The sequence below is a fragment of the Bufo gargarizans genome, chromosome 9 (genome assembly GCF_014858855.1).
Source record: "Bufo gargarizans isolate SCDJY-AF-19 chromosome 9, ASM1485885v1, whole genome shotgun sequence".
NCBI lineage: Eukaryota > Metazoa > Chordata > Amphibia > Anura > Bufonidae > Bufo > Bufo gargarizans.
The window spans coordinates 38,692,973-38,719,399 of record NC_058088.1 but is presented as its reverse complement, the minus strand read 5'-3'; the positions used below and the strand labels follow the sequence as shown (position 1 = coordinate 38,719,399).

The window sequence follows — 26,427 nt, the reverse complement described above, 5'->3', positions numbered from 1 at the left end:
GTGTGGGGGACACTACTGTGTGGGGGGCAGTGTGGGAAACACTACTGTGTGGGGGGCAGTGTGGGGGACACTACTGTGTGGGGGACACTACTGTGTGGGGGCAGTGTGGGGGACACTACTGTGTGGGGGCAGTGTGGGGGACACTACTGTGTGGGGGACAGTGTGGGGGGCACTACTGTGTGGGGGGCAGTGTGGGGGACACTACTGTGTGGGGGACACTACTGTGTGGGGGGCAGTGTGGGAAACACTACTGTGTGGGGGGCAGTGTGGGGGACACTACTGTGTGGGGGACACTACTGTGTGGGGGCAGTGTGGGGGACACTACTGTGTGGGGGCAGTGTGGGGGACACTACTGTGTGGGGGGCAGTTTGGGGGACACTACTGTGTGGGGGCAGTGTGAGGGACACTACTGTGTGGGGGCAGTTTGGGGGACACTACTGTGTGGGGGGCAGTGTGAGGGACACTACTGTGTGGGGGGCAGTGTGGGAAACACTACTGTGTGGGGGGCAGTTTGGGGGACACTACTGTGTGGGGGGCAGTGTGGGGGACACTACTGTGTGGGGGACACTACTGTGTGGAGGCAGTGTGGGGGACACTACTGTGTGGGGGACAGTGTGGGGGGCACTACTGTGTGGGGGGCAGTGTGGGGGACACTACTGTGTGGGGGCAGTGTGGGGGACACTACTGTGTGGGGGACACTACTGTGTGGGGGCAGTGTGGGGGACACTACTGTGTGGGGGACACTACTGTGTGGAGGCAGTGTGGGGGACACTACTGTGTGGGGGGTAGTGTGGGGGACACTACTGTGTGGGGGCAGTGTGAGGGACACTACTGTGTGGGGGCAGTTTGGGGGACACTACTGTGTGGGGGCAGTGTGAGGGACACTATTGTGTGGGGGCAGTTTGGGGGACACTACTGTGTGGGGGCAGTATGAGGAACACTACTGTGTGGGGGCAGTTTGGGGGACACTACTGTGTGGGGGCAGTGTGAGGGACACTACTGTGTGGGGGCAGTGTGAGGGACACTACTGTGTGGGGGACACTACTGTGTGGGGGGCAGTGTGGAAAACACTACTGTGTGGGGGCAGTTTGGGGGACACTACTGTGTGGGGGGCAGTGTGGGGGACACTACTGTGTGGGGGACACTACTGTGTGGAGGCAGTGTGGGGGACACTACTGTGTGGGGGACAGTGTGGGGGACACTACTGTGTGGGGGGCAGTGTGGGGGACACTACTGTGTGGGGGCAGTGTGGGGGACACTACTGTGTGGGGGGCAGTTTGGGGGACACTACTGTGTGGGGGGCAGTTTGGGGGACACTACTGTGTGGGGGCAGTGTGAGGGACACTACTGTGTGGGGGCAGTTTGGGGGACACTACTGTGTGGGGGCAGTGTGAGGGACACTACTGTGTGGGGGGCAGTGTGAGGGACACTACTGTGTGGGGGACACTACTGTGTGGGGGGCACTACTGTGTGGGGGGCAGTGTGGGAAACACTACTGTGTGGGGGCAGTTTGGGGGACACTACTGTGTGGGGGACACTACTGTGTGGAGGCAGTGTGGGGGACACTACTGTGTGGGGGACACTACTGTGTGGGGGGCAGTGTGGGGGACACTACTGTGTGGGGGCAGTGTGGGGGACACTACTGTGTGGGGGACACTACTGTGTGGGGGCAGTGTGGGGGACACTACTGTGTGGTGGACACTACTGTGTGGGGGGCAGTGTGGGGGACACTACTGTGTGGGAGAAATTACTGTGTGGGGGGCAGCATGGAGGACACTACTAAGTGGGGAGACACTGTAGGGGCCCTTCTATTATTTCTGGGGACACTATACAGGGATTATTACCTGGAGCACAATATAGGGTGGTATTATTACTGGGGGCACTCTAGGGGACATCATAGCTGCTGTAGACACCATGGGCCAGATTTATCATGACTCTGACAGCTCACTCCACTTTCACATATGGCTAAAGTCAGTTTTAGCCAAGTCAGATTTATGATCGGCCCTTTAAGACTGTAATAAATGTGGTTTGACGGTAGCAGTTTATCCGTCAGTAAGCAGCTTTACAAAAGTCGCACATCTTAACGAAAAAGTCGCACGTTTTTATGAATAAGTCGCATGTTCTATTAAAAAGTCTCATAAGATAAGCATGGTCCTCACTGGAGTGAAATTGCGACTTTTTAACTAGTCCCAATAGTAAATCTGTCTAGAGATTCATTTACATAAGAAAACACGCCCACTTTCTGAAAACTGGCGAGCTTAGTGCAGAGCAGAAAAAAGTCGCAAATTTGTGCGCAGTTTTAGCGTTTGGGACATTTTTTGGGACTTTTTCACTCCATTATTCTGACCTGAGCTGATGATAAATCTGGCCCTATAAGTTATTTGGGGTAATTTATCAAACTGGTGTAAAGTAGAACTGGCTTTGACAGCTCTTTTGGAAATCCAGTTCTACTTTACACCAGTTTGATAAATGACCCCAATTATGTCTACTGGGGTCACTATTTTTTCCGCAGTATAGTACCTGGGGCATTGGGGGGCACAAAGGGCACAGTATTGGGGGTGGCAACAGGATGACACTGTGGGGACATCAGGATGGGAGGTTGATGGAAAAATTTAGAATTCTAATGTCTGTGTTACAAACTCTGTAGAGACGAGATGCGGCTGAAATAATTTGTCATGGCGGTCTGGGTCAAACGGAGGAGGAGAGAGAAGGTCTACAAGACAGGAGATGTCCCTAGATGTCAGAGGTATGTGGTCAAGTATTGGGGGGGGCAGAGAAAGGAGCCGTCCCGGGTGCCAAACACCCTGGGCACGCCACTGCGCCCCCCTGCCGCTTGATTGACAGGGTCAGACATCTTGGCCAGCCCTGACAATCTCCGAGTAGCAGCGCAAGTGCAGAGGCTCTGCTTCCACTACTGGAACAGTGACTGCGCATGCACCGCTACGCCTCCAAGTAGCAGCACGTGAACAGTGACTGCGCATGCACCGCTACGCCTCCAAGTAGCAGCACGTGAATAGTGACTGCGCATGCACCGCTACGCCTCCAAGTAGCAGCACGTGAACAGTGACTGCGCATGCACCGCTACGCTTCCAAGTAGCAGCACATGAACAGTGACTGCGCATGCACCGCTACGCTTCCAAGTAGCAGCACATGAACAGTGACTGCGCATGCACCGCTACGCTTCCAAGTAGCAGCACGTGAACAGTGACTGTGCATGCACCGCTACGCCTCCAAGTAGCAGCACGTGAACAGTGACTGCGCATGCACCGCTACGCCTCCAAGTAGCAGCACGTGAACAGTGACTGCGCATGCACCGCTACGCCTCCAAGTAGCAGCACGTGAACAGTGACTGCGCATGCACCGCTACGCTTCCAAGTAGCAGCACGTGAACAGTGACTGCGCATGCACCGCTACGCTTCCAAGTAGCAGCACATGAACAGTGACTGCGCATGCACCGCTACGCTTCCAAGTAGCAGCACGTGAACAGTGACTGCGCATGCACCGCTACGCCTCCAAGTAGCAGCACGTGAACAGTGACTGCGCATGCACCGCTACGCCTCCAAGTAGCAGGATGTGAACAGTGACTGCGCATGCACCGCTACGCCTCCAAGTAGCAGCACGTGAACAGTGACTGCGCATGCACCGCTACGCTTCCAAGTAGCAGCACGTGAACAGTGACTGCGCATGCACCGCTACGCTTCCAAGTAGCAGCACGTGAACAGTGACTGCGCATGCACCGCTACGCCTCCAAGTAGCAGCACGTGAACAGTGACTGCGCATGCACCGCTACGCTTCCAAGTAGCAGCACGTGAACAGTGACTGCGCATGCACCGCTACGCCTCCAAGTAGCAGCACGTGAACAGTGACTGCGCATGCACCGCTACGCCTCCAAGTAGCAGCACGTGAACAGTGGCTGCACTGTTTGCGGAAGCAAAGCCTCTGCACTGCTAGTCGGAGCGGCTGCGCAGGTGCGAGATGTCCGACCTCAGCTTTTGGGGACGCCCCATCGCAGGTGTGCAGATCGGCTTCAATGGGCCAATTGATTCGCTCATCTTTGCTCCACAGTTTCCTATGGATTGCGAAAACACGGACTTTAGAAATAGGTTTAGTAATTTAATATTTCAGTTGACCAAATCAAGTCATATAGGAATAATTCACGGTGAGGTTATCAATTCTGCTAATGCGAACTACGCCAGAGGAATTTAGGGAGTGAGAACAATTTGCAGGGAGGGTCGCCCTTTATTCTCTTTTATGGGAGTTCTGATGGCTCCGCTATTTCCTGCGGTCCTATAGAGGTTGCCCGGATGTGCTCTCCATTCACTGCCGATAATAGCCGAGCAGTGACTGGAGAAGACGACACAGAGAGCCGCACGGAGCCCCTGCACAGACGCCTGCTCCGCCGTTCGAATCTCCCTCCCGTAACCGTAAGCATCTCCAGGCAGGCACCGCGCTGACGTCACGATCATGTGACCCCACCCCGTGACGTCAGGTCCTTCTAGATGATAGGAACTAGCCGCTACCCTTCCACATCCGCTGGAGCAGCGGCTTGTACTTCCGGAGCTCCGGAGGATCCGGGACCCACCCTGAGCGCCGGAGAGGTGAGATGTGCGGGGCAATGGATCCTCATAGCTGGACGTGGTGGTCGTTATGTGGGATGTACTACCGCAGGCTGCAAGGAGGGGGGCTGTACATGCAGAATGATGATCGTCCCCCCTTCCTCCTCACTTTTGGTTTGGTTTGGTCTGTATATTGCACCCCCCAATAGGACTGCACCTTGTGGTGTTGTACCCCAGTTCTCGTGCTGTTGGCAGCTCCATTTTAACCCTTCTCCCCCTATTGTTTATATATGCCCCTCGCCTCATTGATAACTGGATATTCCATGAGCCCCTAGGATAGCAGGGTGTGGGGGGCTGTTGTACATAATATACCGGACCCCCTAAATGTTACAGCTCTTATAGTACTGCCCCCCCCCCCCAGCCCTGCACTTTATGGTTCAGTCTGCCCTTTATGTTATATGATGTATATAGTATGAGCCCCAGGACTGTAGAGTGCCGCCATATACACATAGTGGGCCCCAAATATAGCGTTTACCTGTGCCGTGAAAGCCTGGCATAGTTTAGGGGTTGTGTCCCAGGTGGGGGTGGGGGGGTGACAGGTACCCCTGATATATACAATCTGGTCCTGAATGGGACATGTTCTGTAACTTGTGGATCCACAAAAGTTACACATGGCCCCCTAGAAAAGCATGGGTCAGTGGGCTATCCCGCGTAACACGCGGATCCGAAGAAGAGCCCTGAGAAATGAGCCGGAAAAGCAGGGTGCACCCGGATGAAAAACACGGCCGCCTGCGTGAGGCCTTAGGCCTCGCTCACATTTCCGTGTCTGTTTGACATCCGTGGACGCTGCTCAGCTGAATATTAATTTCCAGAGAATCTCCAGTCCGTGGCAATGTGTATGTCTGGTCTGTGTCTACCCGTGGTCAGGCGCAACACGGATGCCATCCTTGTTTTTTCACTGTCCCATAGACTTCAATGGGCATGCCTGGTCCAAAATAGTGCAGGTCTCTGATTTTTAACTTTTTTTTTTTTTTAACTGACCCACGGTAGTAAAAAAAAAAGTGCAGACACATAAAAATCAATGGGTACGTGTGAATGAGGCCTTCTGGTTTTCTTTAGGCGCTTTTCCTCAAACTGCTTCTAACATGGTCCGTCCACTTGGTGCTGTCTTTTTTATTTTTATTTTTTTTGCAGTTTTTTTTTTTTTACTGCAGCTTCTTGTTAATCGCGGGTAGAAAAAAAGCAGCAATTTGACTGCACCGTGTGTTTTTACCTCAACAGAATTTGCAAACACCGGATATACGTTAGGATGGGGTTCACAGGTGCTGTGTGTGTATTCGCGCCAGGTGCTTGTGGTGTGAAACTTGGGTCATTTCTCGGTATGACGGTTCACGTTTGTCACTGTCCCACTCACACGTGCCGGGTACTTGTGGTTGTGACCATTTCTCGGCACGGCAGTTCACCAGTGCGAAAGTTTCGATTCTTGTGGGTGTGAACGGTGCCATGTATCTTTTCCTTCTTTGGTTTTGCAGGGGTTAATGCCTTATTCAGTTTGGGTGCCCCCAGCTATATGTCCTGTCTGTGTATCCCGCCTCTTGGGTGCTCCCGTTCGGTTTGCCCGTCCTGTCCGTGCCAGTCTGTATGTCTGGTCTGTTGTCGTGTCTTCCTTCTGTGTTCAGTGGGGGTCATTTATCATGGAACTTGCAACTTTTTTTTAGTCATAAAAAAATGGCTGCGCACATCTGGTTTTACGCCGTGTTTGACAGCTGGACTCGACGGGGCCTCTCGAGGGCAAATTTACTAACCTTTACGCCTGGAAACTGGTATAAATGGGAGAAAACTACTCCAGCCAGAGGCACGGACTGCTGCAGAGGCACGTATTTTATGATGAGACGCAAACCAAATCTTACAGCAGTGTACGGGGGAATCTAAGACTGGTGTAAAAAGGCCAGTCTTATTAAATGACCCCTCAGTCTTTGTCACACCGCTTGTTTGGTCCCCAATTCAGTTTGTGTTTTAGTCGCCCAGTCCGGCGTTTCGGTTCCGCTTGCAGCCTGCCTGTTTTTGTGTGCTATCTGGATCCCAGAGACTTGCGCTCTAGTGCCTGTTCAGACCGTGTCTGCGGTTTTTGTGTGTTTTCTAGTTCCTGGGCATCTTGATGCTCGCACCAGAGTTTATTATTTCAGAGAGTCGGCGCTAAGTACATCGGGACCATCCCAAGAGGTAACGGTTTGATTACACCCCTGCAGCAAAGTCCGCATCCCTGTACAGGGGTTAATGGGTGAATACCAGGGGAGCGCAGGAATAACGCCCTTAGGCCCCTAGCCGACAAGCGTGTCCCGATGAGTTCAGTGAAAAATGTGCGATCTCGCAAGCAAGTTCGTTCAGTTTCATCTGCGATCGCGTTCAGTTGTTCAGGTTTATATCGCGCGGGTGCAGTGGGATTTAATGCGTTTTGCACACACGTGATAAAAAATAAAATAAAAAAATTAATGAAGGTTTACAAACATCTCCTAGCAACAATCAGTAAAAAACGCATTGCATCCGCACTTGCTTCCGGATGCAGTGCGTTTTCCGCGCAGCCCCATTCACTTCTATGGGGCCAGCGTTGCTTGAAAATCGCAGAATATAGAACATGCTGCGATTTTCCCGTAACGCACAAGTGATGTGTGAAAACCAACACTCGTGTACACAGCCCCATTGAAATGAATGGGTCCGGATTCCATGCAGATGCAATGCTTTCACATCGCGCATTGCACCCGCGTGAAATACTCAATCGTGTGAAAGGGGCCTTAGGGTTTGGCAAACCAGTTACTTGGCACGGTGGGTCCGCACTCGCTGATCTGTAACAGTATAATAGGCGTTTCATACCGCTGGCCGGGGGGCTCACTTCCTGCTCCTCAGACCTCCTCACCATTGCTGGAGACTTTTCTGCTCTACTAGGCTTTTTCCTTTTTATTGGAAGTCTCACAAGCAATCCAGGAGATGGGCCGTATACATTAGATGGCTTAGGCGACTTTCACACTAGCAGCTATTCCGGTGAGGGGACTAGCCTGCCGGATCCGTGCTAGTGCACGGCAAACAGAGGTGCGGCCGCAGCACGGCAAACATGCCAAGAGGCGGCCAGAATAAAACTACAACATGACGTAGTTTTATTCCGGGCGCCTCTCAGCATGTTTGCCATGCTATGGCCGGACTTCCGGCGGCACGGTGCACTCGCGGTAGCAAGGATCCAGGAGAATGCTGCCGCCAGTACGAATGTAGCCTTAGTAAAAAAACGAAAACAGAAATCCCAACGTAGGACGGTGCGTGCGCACTAGAGGAATACGACTTGCTGAGATCCACGGTGCATGTGTAGTGCGCACGCGCCGTCATGCGTTGGAGTGCGCACGCACGGGATTTCGGTGCTAAACCAGTGAGTCTAGCGCTGTCAATCAAAGGAATGGGGGGCGTTTTTATTACATGCAGGGCGGTGTGGGAGATGCGGTGCTCAGAAGGAATAAGCGCGCCTCCGAGTGCTCCGTTTGGTCATTTGCATATTTATAAAAGTGGATTTTACAGTGTAATTGGACCTGAAATAAAGGTATGTTTGTGATCCGCATTTTGGCCCCTACCTGCCTATATATCTGGCAGGGTATACATGAAACACTGGCTGATTAGACCCAACTGACACACAGCTCAACAGACCCCTTTTTGACGTCAATCCGTTTTTGTTTTTCAGCTACACACAGGACTCCAATGCAGATGTGAACAAGCCCTTTGTAGTAGGAAAGGGGGATTCATTAGGCTACATACACACAGTGCAGATTATGCCCAGATTTTTGTGATCAGAGCGTAATACAGTAATACAGCTAGGTAGATCAGATTCTCATAAATCTCATGTACACGGTGCAAAAACTTTCCCTGTGGAATATGCCCTGCGATGCAGATGCGTGTCAGTTGTATATGTGAATTTCTATTGCAGATGCACTCAGGGGCAAATCCCCCGCAAAATCTACATGTGAGGGCTCATGCACACGACCATGTGCTGGCCCGGTCCGCAATGCACGGGCACCCACCGGGGGGGATAGCCACATGCGGATCGTGCACCCATTCACTTGAATAGGTTCTGCATCCGATGTTCCGCAAAAAAAGTAGTGCATGCAGTACTTTTTTTGCGGTGTGGAGCCATGGCCAGAAAAAAACTTTCCGATCCGTGCTTACGCACTGCATCTCCGGGTCGGCGGACCCATTCAAGTGAATAGGTCCGCATCCATGATGCAGAGTGCACACGGCCGGACCCGCCGTATGTAGGCCGCAATACGGCCATGTGCAGATTGTGGTGTGGGATTGCTGTCTGATCTACACTTTTGTGTATATGTACCCTTAAGAATCCATTATATCCACCACGGACCACGTCAGTGTGAACACAGCCTAAAGTTTCCAGTTGTTTTCAGCCCGTCGGTTCCTCTTTCTCTTTGCTGACTTGGCTCTGAAGGTTCATCTGTGAAGCTGTGATTATTTTGCAACTTTTTCTGACCAGTTTGGGAGATCTTTTGGTTAAAGGTCGTGCGGGCGAGGGGCCCAGCATAGCCAGAGCCTGTCTTCACTTTAACATAATGTGTGATTCAGGATATCCCATTCCTGTCATCGTTTTAAGAGCTCATGCACACGACCGTATGTATTTTGTGGTCCATAAAAATTTACGTATTGCATCTGTTTTTTTTTTGTATACTATACTTTTTGTGGAACGGCCATACGGAAACGGAATTCAGTCATTTCCGCTCTTTTGCGGACCCATTGAAGTAAATTGTGTGGCCCATATATGGAACCAAAGGGTGCACTTAACGGCTCATTGGCATATGGATTAAAAGGTACTTGAAGTAAGCCATTACATTCCGCTGAGCTAGCCTTACAAGACAATGGGGGTCATTTACAAAGACCAGCTTTTTACACCGTTCTTCTACTCCCCTTTTGCTCTGGCTTTGCTGGTGGTAGATGCGCCTAGGCATGCACTCCTTTATAAATTAGGTGCACCTTCAGCAGTCCATGCTCCTGGCTGGAGTAGTTTTTTATTTTTTATTTCATTTATTTTTACATCATTTACACCTACTTCCAGTCGATGAGGGACGGATCCGTTTTCTATTGTCGGTGAAAATTGCCTCTGCATCATCAGGCGGACACCAAAACACTGCAAGCCAACGGAACTGGGGCAAACTGATGCATTCTGAGCGGATCCGCATCCATTTAGAATGGATTAGGGCAAAACTGATCCGTTTTGGACTGCTTGTGAGAGCCTTGAACGGATCTCACAAACGGAAACCAAAACGCCAGGGTGACAGTAGCCTAAACCTTGAAGGGGAACGAGCACCGTGGCCTCTTCAAACAGCTGAACGGCGGGGTGCCGAGAGTCGCCTCCCACCAATCTGTTATTGATGACCTATCCTGGCGATATGACATCCATACTACACCACTGCACAACCCCTTTAAATTCCAGGAAGGCTCATAAAGTGCCCCCTGTGGATCAGGCTGTTCACATTCCCTCCATGGCCTGTGCTGTTTATGGCAGCCTGTGTCCTGTCTATAAAATGATAGACACAAGCCACAGTCTGCAATTACTGGATTCTTGGCATTGGGCAGCATGAGTAACAGGGATCCCTTCAGGTGACTGTACTAGTATTTGTGTTTCTAGTGCTTCCATGGACGTCTCCACCGTGGCCGCGGCTTTTGCTTCTGTACTAGATCTAAGGCCGCACCAGTAGACCGTAAATCTCTGCCCAGACTATTTAGCAAAGATGGCCGGAAGGGAAAATCATAAGGCTAGCGCTTCCTTCTTTAGGCGGCATTCACATGACATATATATTTTGCCGTTTGCAAAACACAGATCCCTAAACATATGGGTGACGTCCATGTTGCTCTTTATTTATTTTTTATGCAGACCCATTGTAGTAATGCCAATTCCGTTCCACAAAACCTACAATAATAGGACATGTTCTAACTTTTTTGCGGGACTGTGCAACGGACATACAAATGCGGACAGCACGAGGTGTGCTGTCCGCATTTTTTCCAGCCCCATTGAAATGAATAGGTCTGCATTCAATCTGAAAAAAAATGCAGATCGGATGCGGACCAAAAATACGGTTGTGTGCATGGGGCCTTGGTCTGACGTTGGACTCCATCTTCACACATTGCTGTGGCTGAACGATCAGCGCCTTGGGCCATTAAGGGTGTTTTTTTTTATTTTATTCTTAGTGTTTACTGATGACCTATCTTAAGGTTATCTGATCAGTGGAGGTGTGACTCTCTGCACCCCTGCCGATTAGCTGTTTGAGGGGGCTGCGGTGCTTCTGAGAGCGCTGCGGCCCCATCACAGCATGCTATGCACAGCGCCATACATTGTACAGTGGCTGTGCTTGGTATTGCAGCTCAAGTAAATGGGGCTAAGCTGTGCCTAGGCCACATGACTGACTAACGCGACGTCACTGGCCTATAAGCACGTTTTTGTGGATCCTTGCATAGGCAAATTTGAAAGGGGTTGTACCGGATGTAGATATTGATAACCTATCCTGAGGATAGGTCATCAATATCAGTTTGGTGGGGGTTCTGAATCCTGGCACCGCTGCAGATCAGCTGTATGAAGGGGCCGCGGTGCTGATGCGATCGGTGTATAGCGCATCATTTATTACGTGTCCTTTTCTTACGTTTTGTTTTCCCTATTAAACACATAGAAACGTGTGCTGTCATCTAAATTGGTGAAAGTGGTTTTCTAACCTGTATTTCTTTTCCTTGCATGCAGTGAGTACTGAAATCTGGAGGGACCCCGCTGCTTCTCCTCTCCTGGTGCTACTTGACTGAACTTAGTCCAAGTTTACAACCACAGATCGTCTCTGACCTAAGAAATCCCCCTCCAGAAGACACTTCATCGGGCAGGAGGATATGACCGCCTTCAATCCCCATCCAGCACACTAGCGCCCCCCATCCCCATTGTGACGTAGTGCATGAGCGGTTTGCCTCTCTGGGTCCATGAGGGAATATAAAGTAGTGGTGTTGGGCAGCGGAGGGGTTGGGAAATCGGCCCTGACTGTACAGTTTGTTACGGGCACTTTCATCGAGAAATATGACCCCACCATTGAGGATTTCTACCGTAAAGAGATTGAGGTGGACTCTTCACCCTCTGTGCTGGAGATCCTGGACACGGCTGGCACAGAGCAGTTTGCCTCCATGAGGGATTTGTACATTAAGAACGGGCAGGGCTTCATCTTGGTGTATAGCTTGGTGAATCAGCAGTCATTCCAGGTAAGTACATGCTTTGAAGTTGACTTATGCACCAATTTCAAGAGAAGTCACATTCTTAGAACAGCAATATTTAGGCAAGGGCTACATGGTGACTTGTGGCCTCCTGACATAAGGTTGCAGTATTGTGCTGCTAAAACTGCAACTATTGATGGTGACTAACGTCGTGCTGAAATCTAGCCGGTTTGGATTTCTAACGACTCGTGTTGCAGTAGAGGTAACTTCACCGCATTTACTATCATTCGTTGTGATGTACAATCTTGTGCCAGCCACAAGTCGTCATATAGCCAAAGCCTAAAGGGGTTGTCCGGCTTCCTATATTGATGACCTATCTTCAGTATAGGTAATCCGTATCAGATCGTGGGAGTGCCAGGGGTTGGACCCTTGCCGATCGGCTTTTTGAAGAGAACACGGCGCTCGTACGAGCCCCTCCTTCTCTTTACTGTTAACTTGCTCTCTTCACTGTTTGTTTACAGCTTCCCCAACCCTATACACTTCAATGGGAAGGAGCAGTCACACTCTGTGTGCTTCTTCCCATTGATGTGAATGCGGTTGGAGGAACTGCAATTAAACCTGCTCGCCGCCGAGCAGGTTAACGGTGAAGAGAAGGCAGTGTTCATACAAGCGCTGCATTCTCTTCAGATAGCTGAGTGCCGGGGGGTGTCAGGAGTCGGACCCTGCTGAACTGATATTAATGACCTATCTTGAGGATAGGTCATCAGTATAGGAAACCATACAACCCCTTTAATTTTAATTGGAACTAGGCCCCCAAACTGCCACCATGTTATCTATGGCAGTGACAGATTGACCCTTGGCAGGTTTGGCATATTTAGGAAAAGTACTTTATATGCTGTATAATGTCCAGGAAGAGTTGGTTTCCCCCTCTACAAAAAAGGCTATGCTGGCAGGTCCCCTTTCTAGCTAGATTGACGATCCGGGGGTCTGCTATATCTTTACAAACCACCTCATCCAGCACAGATGAATTTGATGCCAGTACCCAGCTGTGAGATGTCAAGCCTGGAGGACGACCAGGGACCATGACTTCTCGGGACAACCGCTCCACTATGAAATTACACAGTCACTGGAACCCAGAGAGGCTGTTAACTTCATGATGCCAAACTTGCCAAAAAGTAGAAAGACATCTTTGATAACCTGTCACGGCTACGGATAACAGGTTGGTGGCGGTTTGGGAGTCTCATTTCTCTTGAAATATTCCTTTTTAAGATCCCTGTACAGAGAGGCTGCGGACCCAGTTGCACCTGTGAGGAAACGCGTTACAATACAAGGCAACTGTCCAAAGGCCAATTCATCCTGTAGAAAAATGATCATTGGTCTGTGATAGAATGTGCAACTTTACATTGACGTCTATGGGAGAATGTAGGGGGATCGGCTTTTTGAAAAAGTTGCCTGAAGGCAAAAAAGGTAACGTTTGCTGTGGTTCAAGGAAGATTTCAGGATGTTTCCGATTTTGTGAACATAACTAAACGGCTCAAAACTAAGAAAAAGATGAAACTCCTAGTTTTATTCCAGATCCAGAATATACATTCACATAGACACCATGCACACTCGGAACTTGCACTAAGGGTGGTATTATACTGCTCGATCGCCAATGGATAATAATAGTCTATCAGCGCTCGTTTGCACAGGTCTGATCACACAGGCCGATGAAAACTTTGATTGAGGGCGGAATGATTGCTGCTGCAGTCCTCCCTCCGATAGTCGGCAGCACATCCTGATGAAAGATGTCCATCAGCCGATGACCGAGCTGTTGCTTGTGCATCTGCTGATCGGCTGCTCCGTGGGGCTTTAGGGTAGCTGCACACTGTGGATTTTCAGGGGGGTTTTCCGCACAGATTTCGTGCATAAGTGTATGAGATGAGACAAATCTGATGTACTTTTTGCATTCTTCTTGGAAGCAGAATTTGACCTGCTGTGTGGATTTTGCAGCATGTCAATTTTTGCTGTGTCTTTATTATGGAGATGTCATCCTTTTTGATGATCTGTGGAAATTCTGTACGAAAAATGCACCAAAAACATGATAAATAGTGGGGATTTGTTGCCCATTCTCTGCACATAAATCTGCACTGTATACAGCCACCCTTAAGGTTTCATTTAGTAAGTAATCAACCACAAAATGTGATTAAAGGAGAGATGTCTGTGATTGCAAGCGGTGTGCTCCAGAGTGATGCTTTAAGGGCAGACACACACGTGTAAGTTTAATGTGAGAAACTCGCTGCGTGTGGCAGCGTGAGTTCCCATTCTGACCTCCTCCGACAGAATCGTGCAGCATTATAATGATTTAATACTGTGTGACCCTGAGGGTCCTGGCATCTACTGAATTACACTGACATAATGTTGTCAGTATAATAAAGATTCCAGGTCTCGCAGGGACACGGTCTTATAAATTATTAGAACGCTGTGCAATCCTGTCAGAGGAGCAGAGACCAGAACGTGAACTCGCACTGGCACACGCTGCGAGTTTCTCACGTTGAACTCGCTTGTCTGTGTCTGGCCTAATAATAAAAATTCTTTCCCACGTTGCTATATAACCATAACCTGTGTTATGGATTTCTATGAATCATTATGTTGTGCAACCTCCGTGCACGGCACAATTAGTCATATGAGTAAAGCGGGTAAAGTTCATTTCGCTTTTCTAAATCGAAAAATAAAAAGTCCCATATAATGTTGAGGCTCACGTACGACAGTTTAGCGCTAGCGTTTTCCTATTCACTCTGAAGGTTCCTTATTACAGTGACATCCAAAAATGTTCCCTTCCTATTGAAATAAAAATGCACACTTGGCTCCTCCATTTGTTCGCTCAAGCATATGGCCGCCTTGACTGTCGGCAGATCCTGGTCTCCCAATGTTACATATGACACAGCCACATCAATGGTAATTACATCCTCTTCTTTCCTCCCGTAAATTGTTCAGAGGTGTAGGTTGTGGAGCGGCTTTGTAAACCTTTCATTTCTTACTTTGCTGGGTTTGGCTGTAACGCCTGAGATGCTCACAGAACCTTCAAACAGATTGAATACAATAGTTATGAGTAACAAGACGTCTTTCTAGTTCTCAGCAGGTTCAGTACGCTGGATTTGTGTTCATGTAAATTTTATATCTCAAGGGGTTCGACTGAATTCTACCCTTGACTCAACACGTTCAGGAGATTCTCCCATAGAACTTTTTTTGATCAAAAGAGAGGAAAAGATCTCTGCATGAATTGGGATACAGTACCTTCTCCATTGTGCCAAGATCCATTCCCTCTTGTGATCAGAGGTGTGGAAGAGCAGACGTGGTCAGAACCACCATCAGTTCGTCTGCTGTCTCAGGTATGAAGGACCTGATTTCAATGCAGTATGACTGCAAAGTACCTTCTCTTTTCTTAAGTCTGCAAAAGTTGGATGGTTATTGCCATAAAAACCATCATGGTGGCCCTTAGTTGTCATCACTGGTCTCACAGGGCTGTTAGGACTGCCATCTTGGATCACTGTGGAATTCTAGATATCCTGTAGTCTTCTGTTTGTACATATAGTATTGTATATAGATCAGTTAATACATGACGAATCCGTGTAACTTCTAAATTGCTCTTTATTGTTGTTAAACAGGATATAAAGCCGATGCGGGACCAAATAGTCAGGGTGAAGAGATATGAAAAAGTCCCTCTTATTTTAGTCGGGAACAAGGTTGACCTGGAATCTGAACGAGAAGTCATGTCTACAGAAGGCCGCTCTCTGGCTCAGGAGTGGGGCTGTCCGTTTATGGAGACCTCTGCTAAGAGCAAGACAATGGTGGACGAACTGTTTGCAGAGATCGTCAGGCAAATGAACTATGCCTCATTGCCTGAGAAACAGGATCAGTGTTGTACAACGTGCACTGTTCAATGAGACACTCAGAGGGACCTCACAGACGGCCATAAAGAGCAGGTTGGTTTGAAGAGCATTTCTTTTCATGGATATTTTAGCTCACCCTGGTCCTTGCCATATCTTGGCAGTCAGTGGGTAGCCGCTCCTACAGGAGGCCATGTATGTTTTTAAGTTCCCTTCCGTGGCCAAAGATAAGCCAAGAGGACACTCTAATGGCATACAGTGTATATTCGGCTATTGCAGTCTACGGGCAGGTCACAGTAAAGTTGTCTAAAGCCATAGAGTGACTGTTCGCATTGTGAAATTCTCCTTGGTGTCTTTGTGTTTGAGGTTGTGAGCCCCGCTGGGGACAGGGACTGATGCACCTATATAACGGGCAATGAACATACTGGATGCTGCTACGGTATTTACACTTTTGGGGCAATTGTTTATGTTTGCATTTTACTAATTTTGGGCTAAAAATAATTTCTTCAATTGGTCTTTATTTAAAATATTCAGCTGTTCTGTCACAAAGGGTCAACTGTTTGCCTAGCTGTGTGAATGGTGCAGGTTATCTAATAAACCTTTCCTTAATTACTAAAGGGTCATAAACACTATTTAAGCCACATTCGTATCAGTAAGATAAAAATTGAGCTATAATGAGTTTTTTTAAGGTCAGAGATAAGGAGCCGGAAACAGTAAAAACACAGAGCATGCTACTAGAGAATCTCAAGGCTGTAAGAAGAAAGGGGCTCGCCATTTATAATAAAGACCTATTGAAGAAAAAAATATTTAAAGGGGTTATCCCATCATAATGATCAGTTAAATCTGTTAATGATTTGACAGTGATCATTTTTGTAAATATACTTGATTTAACAAATTCCCACCGTTTAGGATAAAATTCATCCCCACTTACCTTATTGTTGTGACTCGTTCTCCCCTGGTTACGGCCACCGCTCTTCTCCAAAATCCCGATGGCCGCGCTTGCAAGGAAGACTCCTTCTTTTCTCCCGGCCGGGCCGCTCGCTGTCCTGAACGCGCACGCCGCCACGTATGCGAGACGGTGACTTCTTCTTCCCGGCCAGAATAGTACAGAGCTGCGAACGCGCACACCGGCTCTGTACTATACTGGCCAGGAATAAGTCACCATGGCGCATGCGCGGCTGCGTGCGCGTTCAGTCCAGTGCGTGGCGCGGCCGGGAGAAGACTTCAATTAAGATGAAGCCGGCCCCCAGCCAGAATCCAGGAAGTGAACTCGCGGTGGCAGCAGGTAAGTATAAAAAAACGAAGTGGGATAACCCCTTTAAGCTCAAAATAATTGCAATGCAATAATAAAAAAATTGTCTCCAATGGTGTCTATAGTCTTTAAAGGGAACCTGTCACCTCCAATACACACATAAAATGGACATCACCTCACAGTCGCCCCCGGTGTGTTCATAATCATGTGTTTCATTCCTCCATCGGTTGCTGCATACTTTATAAAAACGCTGTTTTAATCTCCATTTGCGCGATCTTCAGAGCAAGCTTGAAGTCAATGGGGCAGCGGCCTCCTTGCTTCAAGTCAGGCTAAGCCCGGTCCTTACCCGTCCTCTGTTCACTTCGAGTGACATCCTGCCGTGCGCTCCTTGTTACTGCGCGATCCCGTCACCGGCTGTTATTTTGTGATAATTAAATTTTTGATGTTAGTGTCCCTTTTTAAACTAGGCATCCCCTTTAAGAAAGACTAAACAGGGTTAAAGCAGTGTAGTGACATTTGGGAAGGAGGAGTGAGGAGGCCGTCTACCCAGAACTTCCTTTCCCTTCCAGCTCTTCTATTTGCACTTTATTTGCCTGCTTTTCTTACATAATCTCTGTTTTTATGCCAGCCATAGAGGTAGAAATCCGTTGGCAGGAAGTCGTTCTTCTACGCGTTGGCCGTCGTGATCCCTCTGTCAACACTTCTGGTCAACTTGGTCAAAACTGCCCATCTCTATGGAGGAAAATGATAGCTGCTGAATAGGGAGCTGGCAGCCCTGCCGGTGATAATTACGTTGGCATCTGTGTATGCCAGCCACCATGGCATCTAGGGCCAGTCTAGTATTAACGTTGGGAGCTGCTTGTAAAGCGCACGTGACGGATATGTAAATATTTCGCTAAGAATCAAAGGTGTGGCGTAATATTTGTGGATATGGTGCTTGCCCAGTTTAAAAATACTTAATGGCTGTAGTAAAACCAGTTTCTCTGTAACCTGCCTGGAGCTGCTCGCCACCTGTGATGTTCTATGTAATTAATGATGTCGAAGGGTGATGATTTGCGTATTAAAGGAGTTTTCTCATAGGGAAGTGTTTAATTGGCGCGGGTCTGACTGTTGAGGCCCATGCTCCCCGTTTGGAGTGGCAGACAGTCACCACTCCATTCAACCCTATGGGACTGCTGGAGATGGCAGAGTACAAGCGCTCGGCCACCTCTGTTACCCCCATAGAGCTGAATGATGCGTGCAAGCGTCGCCACTGCTCGATTAACAGGGGCCCTTATTCTCAGGGGCCAATCTTATCTCCTGCACATGTTGTGGATTATGTGCGGATTCTCAAGCAGAAAAACCTCAGCGTACTACATAAGTGTATCCCATTAGACAAATCGCGTATTTAACCTTTTGCAATGCAGCAAATCCGGACCAAAAAGTGCATGTAAGATTTTTCCATCACATTATACATGGCTCATCCAGGGGTTACAACTACCCTACAGTCCAGACGCTGTTGCCGTGCTTGCACACTATAGGAAAAAGCACCAGCCTATGCGTGCTCCTGCGTTCTCGGCCCTTTTTCCTATAGTGTACAAGCATGGCCACCGCTGCTGGATTGCAGGGTGCTCGTAACAATGGAAACGAGCAGTGTATAATGTGATAGAAAAATGAATCCAGCCAGCAAAGGAAGCAATATGGATAATAATATATTGGTCAGTGCCTTGTATTAACTTTCTCTACATGATTAATGCCATTTGCTGAAGTGAGACAGCCCCTTTTTAATGTAAAAAACATTTAATAATAAAATCCGACTTATAGTACATGTCAGCCTTTCTAACAGACATTTGCGTTGTGGCATTCCGGCAAAGGATCTCAAAAAGGGAATTAAATGGGTCGGTGCCATCCGTCTGTCACATCCAGATGCATCCGTTTCAGCCGGTTGTATTAAATCTAAACTGAACAAGTATAAAAGTCATTGCAAGTCAGTGAGCAAGCGGGGCCGGATGCGTTCAGGGTGCGTTCAGTGAAACTCGCACTATTTTGCAAGCAAGTTCAGTCAGTTTTGTCTGCGATTGCGTTTAGTTGTTCAGTTTTTTTCCGCGTGGGTGCAATGCGTTTTGATGCGTTTTTCACGCGCGTGATAAAAAAAACTGAAGGTTTACAAACAACATCTCTTAGCAACCATCAGTGAAAAACGCATCGCACCCGCACTTGCTTGCAGATGCAATGCGTTTTTCACGCAGCCCCATTCACTTCTATGGGGCCAGGGCTGCGTGAAAAACGCAGAATATAGAACATGCTGCGATTTGCACGCAACGCAGAAGTGATGCGTGAAAAACAACGCTCATGTACACAGCCCCATAGAAATAAATAGGATTCAGTGCGGGTGCTATGCGTTCACGTCACGCATGGCACCCGCGCGGAAATCACGCTCGTGTGAAAGGGACCTTACATTGATTTTCATGCCGGAGCCGGTTTGTTCTGTTTTCGCATCTTGCAGCGAGTTTTTGTCCCCCACTAGCCCAGTTTTGAGATCCTCTGCCGGATCTCAAAATTGGAATGCCATAAAGCAAGTGTGAAACGGGCCTTAGGTAGGCCTCATGCACACGACCGTATGTATTTTGCTGTCTGCAAAAAATGCGGATTACGTTCACGTGCCTCCTGTATTTTGCGAACAGAGCAGCTGGCCCCTAATAGAACATTCCTATCCTTGTCAGTAACGCGGTCAATAATAGGACATGTTCTATTTTTTTTTTTGCGCAACGGAAATACGAACATACGGAAACGGAAAGCACACGGAGGGGCGTGTCCTTTACTGCAGCTTGGGGGGAGGGGCGTGTCCTTTACTGCAGCTCAAGGATGGAACTGAGAATGTAATTCCACCTCAGTGAGCATGACAGAGAATAAACAGCAGGCGGCGCTGTACAGATACATTTTATTGAATAACCCTTCCCACAGCTCCCTAGCATGCTTACAGTTAATCAAAATGTTACCTCTGGCATCTTTCCTGCTCTTATAAATCCATCAAAAACGATCTTTATAAGATATGCAAATGAGGTCTCGCAAGTGCCCGGGGGCGGCATTACTCTTAGGTGCCCTGCTTGCTCAGCCTTTTCATTGCGTCCCTCCGCCCGCCCATCCTTTCCCTTTGACCGCTTTTCTACTAACTTGTAATTCTGCCGATATCCTGCGCGCTGATATATCCATTCCTTGTACGGCATCACAGTAATTAACGCGCATGCGCCGATGGACCGCCTCCTTTGAGTTTTCGCGTCGTTAGCCGGCGCATGCGCAATAGTTACTGTGATGCCGTACAAGGAATGGGCATCGCAGTGCGCATGCGCGGGATCTCGGCAGAATAACAAGTTCGTAGAAGGGCGGGCGGAGGGTAGGAAGAGGCGGGGGGGGGGGGGGGGAACGCAATGAAAAGGCTGAGCAAGCAGGGCACCTAAGAGAGTAACGCCGCCCCCGGGCACTTGCGAGACCTCATTTGCATATCTTATAAAGATCATTTTTGATGGATTTCTAAGAGCAGGAAAGATGCCAGAGGTAATGTTTTGATTAACTGTAAGCATGCTAGGGAGCTGTGGGAAGGGTTAAAGTGAAATGCTGGTGACAGACTCCCTTTAATTACTTGCATTTACAAAAGTATTCAGATCCAGGTGCCGGTTTTGAAACTAGAATATTTTTGTGGTGCCAGCCCCTTAAAGCATGGCTGAGATAACCGGCTCCTCAGGGGTGTCCGCCGTTTTCTGTGTCTGTGCAGTCCTTGTTCTCCTTGTAACAGATTTTTCCTCCTCTCTCTACAGATAACTCAGAGGAACTTTGCACAGCTTCGGCTTTGAAGAAGTTACAGCCCAGGTTGCAGTTCTGAGCCTTGATAAACCTGACTGCACAACAGCACATTTGCCATACCTTTCATCGACCGCTCAGAGGGGGCGTGCGGCCCGCGCGCTCCCTCGCCATCAGCAGCTGTGCTTAGCACGTTTACCCTAAGTTCAAAGAAAAACTTCTTCTTTTCCCTCTCCTTTTTCTAGTCTCCCATGTTCCTATTAACAGCTGATATGCAACATTTTGGTCTCGTTTTTAGGGGAGTTTTTTTGTTTTTGTTTTTTTTAAATCAGTATAGTTAATCATTTTCTGAATCTTGTATTTATTAAATACTTAAACTCAGTATTACCTACTTTATGCCTTTTTAGAAGACCGTTTTAACAGAGGATAATTTCGAGCCTTAATCGAATGGTTAATTTCTGTATAATACCTCGAGTCTGCTCCTAACCCCTTCGGTGCCAACGGGGCCGGTGTTTAACCTTGCGTTGCCTGCCCCTCGCATTGAAGGTGTGCATACGGTAGATTTTTTATTTTTTTTCCTGACAATGGCTTGTATATGCTTTCGAGATTATGTTTACGATTTTCACGGTATCAAGTGAAGCTGCTTGAAACGACATTGGACCTGAAGTTCTGGGTTTTTGTTGGGTCCAAACTATGTTGGAAGCCAAACAAGCAGGTGAGAAAAGTCCCTGCTGTATCCGCTGATGATTTTTGACAAAAAAAAAAAAAAGAGGAACATAACCACAGGAGATGTGAAAAATAAAAAAAATCTCCTCCTTTGGTGCATCACAGTTAGTGGATGGGTTTGTATTGGCCCCATTTGGAATCCTAGTGGTTAGGACTCAAATGTATCCTGAGTATTTTATTTTTCTTGCCCCCCACCCCCAAACAAAAAATCCATTGACTTTGGTTTTTTTTGTGTTTTTTAATCTTGCGTAGATATGGGTTGCTAACTTCCTGTGTATCTCTAATATTACCCAGCTTCAGGCAAGTTTCCTCCCCACCTGTGCACATACAGATCTAATACAAATAAAATGATTTTATGTTTTCTAGTTTTATTATAGTTGTCTTGTTGAATACACTTATTGAAACTATATTTTTGAATCTTAGTCACCTGTCGCTTTGTGCCGTCATTCACACGCTCCTACCCCCAAGTTAAACACGACGCAACCTGGACACCTTTCACTCCAGAGATTAGCCAAATGTGCTTTACACAGCCAAAGCCTTTCATGGTGTTTACCTGATTGTTTTCAGATTACTTGAACATAAAACCTTAATTACACTTTAAGCCTCCGCCATTCTGTTACTGATACTTCATTATTACTTATGGGATTGGTTTGTTTTTTATTTTTTTATTTTATTTTTTAGAAATTTACTTTAAAACTGTAACACATTAGTCCTTTATCCCGTGTACCTTTCCAAACAGTTGCTTTATTGGCAAAAAGGCTAGCTCAGTGAGTTGGTGAAGTTAGTTATGGTCAACTTTTGGGAAATAAGGCGAGGGTACTGTTGGCGTGATGGCTTCTGTTCATAACGGAGCTATGAAATCCAATTTCAAATTGACACCGGCAAATTCTGACAAACCCAATTGACTTTACAGGGGTCTTTCACCTTTCTGGAATCATCGATGGTGGAAATAGCGCTACAGGCTGCACTTATGGCTGTCAAAAATACTGGAAAGTGTGTAGGAAACAGAGGCTCTGAGCACCTTTAGGATCCATTCACACATCCGCATCCGTTCTGCAATGTTGCGGAACAGGTGCGGACCAGTTAATTTTTAATAGGGCCGGCATGTACGGTCCCCATCCCCGTTTGCGGATCCGCGCTCCCCTTCGCCCAAAAAATTTAACATGTCCTATTTCTGTCTGCAATTGCGGACAAGAAAAGGCATTTTCTATGAGAGTGCCGGCGACGTGCGGTCCGCAAAATGCGAAACACACATTGCTAGGGTCTGGGTTTTTGCGGATTCGCAAAACTCATACGGACGTGTGAATAGACCCTTGGGGTACTCCCATCTCAGACTTCTTGGGAATCTTGCTAGGATCAGTGTCAGATAGGTGCGAGTCCCACCTCTGGGACCTGCTCCTATGTCCAGAACAGGGCCCCCGAAGTATAGGCAAGCACATTGTGAATGCGCGTGGCACTCTCCATTCACTGCTATGGGGGTTCCGAAAACAGACGAGTGTGTGCGTACTCCACTATTTGGGACTCCTATAGCGCTAAATGGAGGGCACAATACACCTGCTTGGCCACTTCTCCATTCGCTGCTATGGAACTGCCAGAAACATTTTTGCAACTCCTATAGCAGGGAATGAAGGGTGGCCGGGCACGTGCAGCTGCTCTCTTTAATTTGGGGGTCCCAGTGTGGCACACCTATCCTAACATTATGCCATCAATGTCTGAGATGGGAATACCCCTTTAACTTCATGGGAGTGGCCGAGATTTTGTCATCTACTTAACTGAAATGAACATTGCAGTCTTTTTGTCTTTTATACACAGAATATGTATTTTTACTTGCTGAGGTGCGTTGACATTCCTCAATTTTAGTCTTGTGTGCTATAAGATGCATATCTGGACTGCAGGATGCATGGCCAGACAGTAAATTCTCTCTGTACGCGGAGTGCCCTCGTTTTATTCTGCTCTTTCATTTTGTAATTTTTTTATATACATACATACCATTTTTTTTTTCTTTTTTGCATTTTGTGATGTACCCCTAACTTTGCTACAATTACTTTCCTAAAAACGCCTCCATTTTTGTCCATGGGCCTTGTCTAGTATTGCAGTCCAGCCCTAGTCAAATGTGCTGACACAGGTCCTTGGACTACAAAGGCGTTCTTTCTGGTGGAGGGGGCAGATTACTTTTTTCTCATGGCATTTACATCATAGCGGTGTCAATTGGTATATAGACCATGTGTTATATGTAATAGTGTAGATTTACTCTTCCAATTCAGGCAGTTTTACTAGGCTTTTAAAATTATGGATAACCCATAATTTTTTTCTATCCCAGTGAACATGTTAATGATGAGCTGTTACTGCAGACTGTGACCAAATGTTTTGTCAACAATAATTTTGTATATGATAACCATGTATTGGGTACACATTCTCGAAGGAAGCCAGGGATAGAATTATTTAGGAAAACAGTGTTAAGAGGCTATACTGGTTCCCAATGGGTTCCTAATGCCTTAAAAATCCTTGTTAGAAGGGTCTTCCATTGAAACCCCCAGTGATCAGCTCTGATCTGTGGGGAAAGGAGCTTGAGTTGCCAGCAGCACCTCCCCAGGTGAAATGATGCATTACACTATTGCCATTTTTATTAATTTGTGTTTGTGTGATGCATGGGTGTGTCTGGTCCTCCAAAGAAAATAACCTGTTTGTACCATATTTGGCCTGGCTAATAGAGGGCCAACCAGAATTTGCTAATAGGCTATTTAAAAAAATGGGTCTCTTTTGACTAGTCAACCTCTTTAATAATATGTCCCAAAAATGTTTGTGACCTATTAAAAAAAAAAATACTTTTGTGTTTTGGCTTGCTCATCCTTTAACGTGGTTAGATTGATGGGAGGTTTCTCGAAGTGCTGCGTCATCAATCCTATGTGATTTCATGTTCTATTGCAACCGGCCTCATTTCCATGACCCAGATAGTTGTCATCTCCTCATCATTAAGATGAGTAACAGTAGAAAATGTTGGGTCTGAGCACATCTAAACCTCCTGCATGATGTCCCAGGACAAGGTGAAGAAAGCATGAAAAATTACCTTGAAATTCTGTTCAACTTATTTTCTCATCTTAAGAAGCCCCCTACCTCTAGCAATCAAAGGGGTCAGCCCCACAAACAACATTTATCACCCATCTCCAGGAGAGTTGATAATTGTATGATAGCTGGAGGTCCAGTCATCTCGATCAGTCCCGTAGAAGTCACCCAGGAAAACTACTGCTTCATTCACAGGGGGCCCCAGTGGCTGGACCTTCACTAATCGGACGCTTATGCTTTATCTTATGATGATCATGGGCCAACCCCTTGAAGGGGTTGTTTTGAGTGTTTAATACTGATGACCTATCCTTAGGATAGGTCATTAGTATGTGATTGGTTGGGGTTTTACGCCTGTCATCCCTGCCGATCAGCTGTTTTGCTGTAGCCTCCTTGCAGCTTACCAAGTATACTGCCCTAGGTATTGCAGCTCAGCCCCATTCACTTGAATGGGCCTGAGCTGTGCCTAGGCCATGTAACCGATGAACATGTAACTGGCCTAGGAAGAAGCCCTGGTCCTCCTCCTTTTAAACAGTGCCACGTGGATGAGTTGGTTCCCCACCGATCAGACACTCATAATCTATCCTGAGGATAGGTCATCAGTATTGACAACCCCTTTAAGGAAAACCGTTGTACATGTAGGATAAATCAATAGGTGTAAGTTGACTGTTTTCCTATCCTGTTGTAGAACCACCTAGAAGGCCTCCGTCACACTATGCTCTGAGCTCTTTTTACTCTCCCAGTACTTTCTCTTCGTAAAAGATTTCATCAGAACTTGCTTAAAAAAAAAAAATATAATAATTCTGGTATCCTTTCCTGTTTTTATTGAGGAACAGAAAGCAGAGGGCTCAGACTCTTACGGTGCTTGAAGGAGGTGCCCTTACTTTCTGTGCAAGCACAATTAATACCAGATTTAGCTAAAATATTTTAATGGTTATTAGTGATTCTAAATTAACTTGCAGGTGCACATGGAAGGTAACGAACAGCAAACTTTTATTTATTTAATTTCCTAGGAGATGAGAAATATCAATTTGTAACTAAAAAAAGGTAAAAACCTCAAGGAAAGGTTATTATTTTCTGTCTGGATTATTTTTGATTGGTTATTGAGCACGTGTTACAACGTTGGATAAAATGACTTTTGGTTTTCAGTACATTCAGGAATTAATGGTTTATTCAGCACATCGGATGGGAGACTTGGACCAAATCTTCAAGCTTCCCGATCAGCCTGCATGCTAATGTTGCTATTACGGACTGAAATTTTCAGCAGCAGATGTATTGTCTTAACTGCGGCACCGCATTACAAATGAAGACTACTTGACTAAGCCTCAGATGTGGACATTTATGTATTTCTTGTTAATCAGGTAGTTGGTGTAATGCAAATGAAGATATCCGGAACATCTAGACAGCTCTGGAAAATCTGAGGGTATACCCTGTTTTGGCATTTTGTAAAGCAACCCAGAACCCAACCATTCACCCGTTTGTAAATTATTATTTTTTATATATATATATATATGAAATAAATATGTATTAATGACATTGAGTATATATCATTGTGGTTTTTCTTATTTCGTACCATTTCTGAAATGTGCCCGTTTTTGTTTTTTTTTGTTTGTTTTTTGTTTTTTTTGTTTGTGCTATAAAATTTTTTTTTATATAAAAGTAGTGTGGTGACTTTACAGCATGACTCTCTCAAGTTGCTGCAACCCCGGAATTGCAAAAATAGAAGATCGCTGCAGTATTTTTTTTATTTTGTGTGATTCTGTGGACATGATCGTGGCCACTTTTAAGTCATGCTGCCAGTTCAATGGCTGCACTGCTACACAGGGAAGTTTGGTCATGGCCAAGATTGACATGTAGCCCCATCCTAAGCAAAAGACGGCGTATGTGTCGCCCGCATCTCCGGGTCCGACCACTGTTTAGCTGACCTGTACTGACTACATCATCGTGATTTATGATAGTC

The 26,427-nt window shown here is 47.0% G+C and overlaps 1 protein-coding gene across 2 annotated transcripts; it reads left to right on the top strand.

Moving 5' to 3' along the window:
- The first annotated feature begins 4,464 nt into the window (after nt 1-4,464).
- Nucleotides 4,465-26,003, top strand: RAP2C (RAP2C, member of RAS oncogene family). 2 transcript variants are annotated; one of them, XM_044269204.1, is made up of 4 exons: nt 4,465-4,598; nt 11,332-11,831; nt 15,431-15,748; nt 20,699-26,003. In XM_044269204.1, the coding sequence occupies exons 2-3, from the start codon at nt 11,559-11,561 to the stop codon at nt 15,707-15,709; spliced, it is 552 nt and encodes a 183-aa protein (XP_044125139.1). In that variant the 5' UTR covers nt 4,465-4,598; nt 11,332-11,558; the 3' UTR covers nt 15,710-15,748; nt 20,699-26,003. The 2 variants fall into 2 exon arrangements, with proteins under 2 accessions (XP_044125139.1, XP_044125138.1); XM_044269203.1 differs by lacking the exon at nt 4,465-4,598 and adding an exon at nt 4,637-4,740.
- The last annotated feature ends 424 nt before the right edge of the window (nt 26,004-26,427 follow it).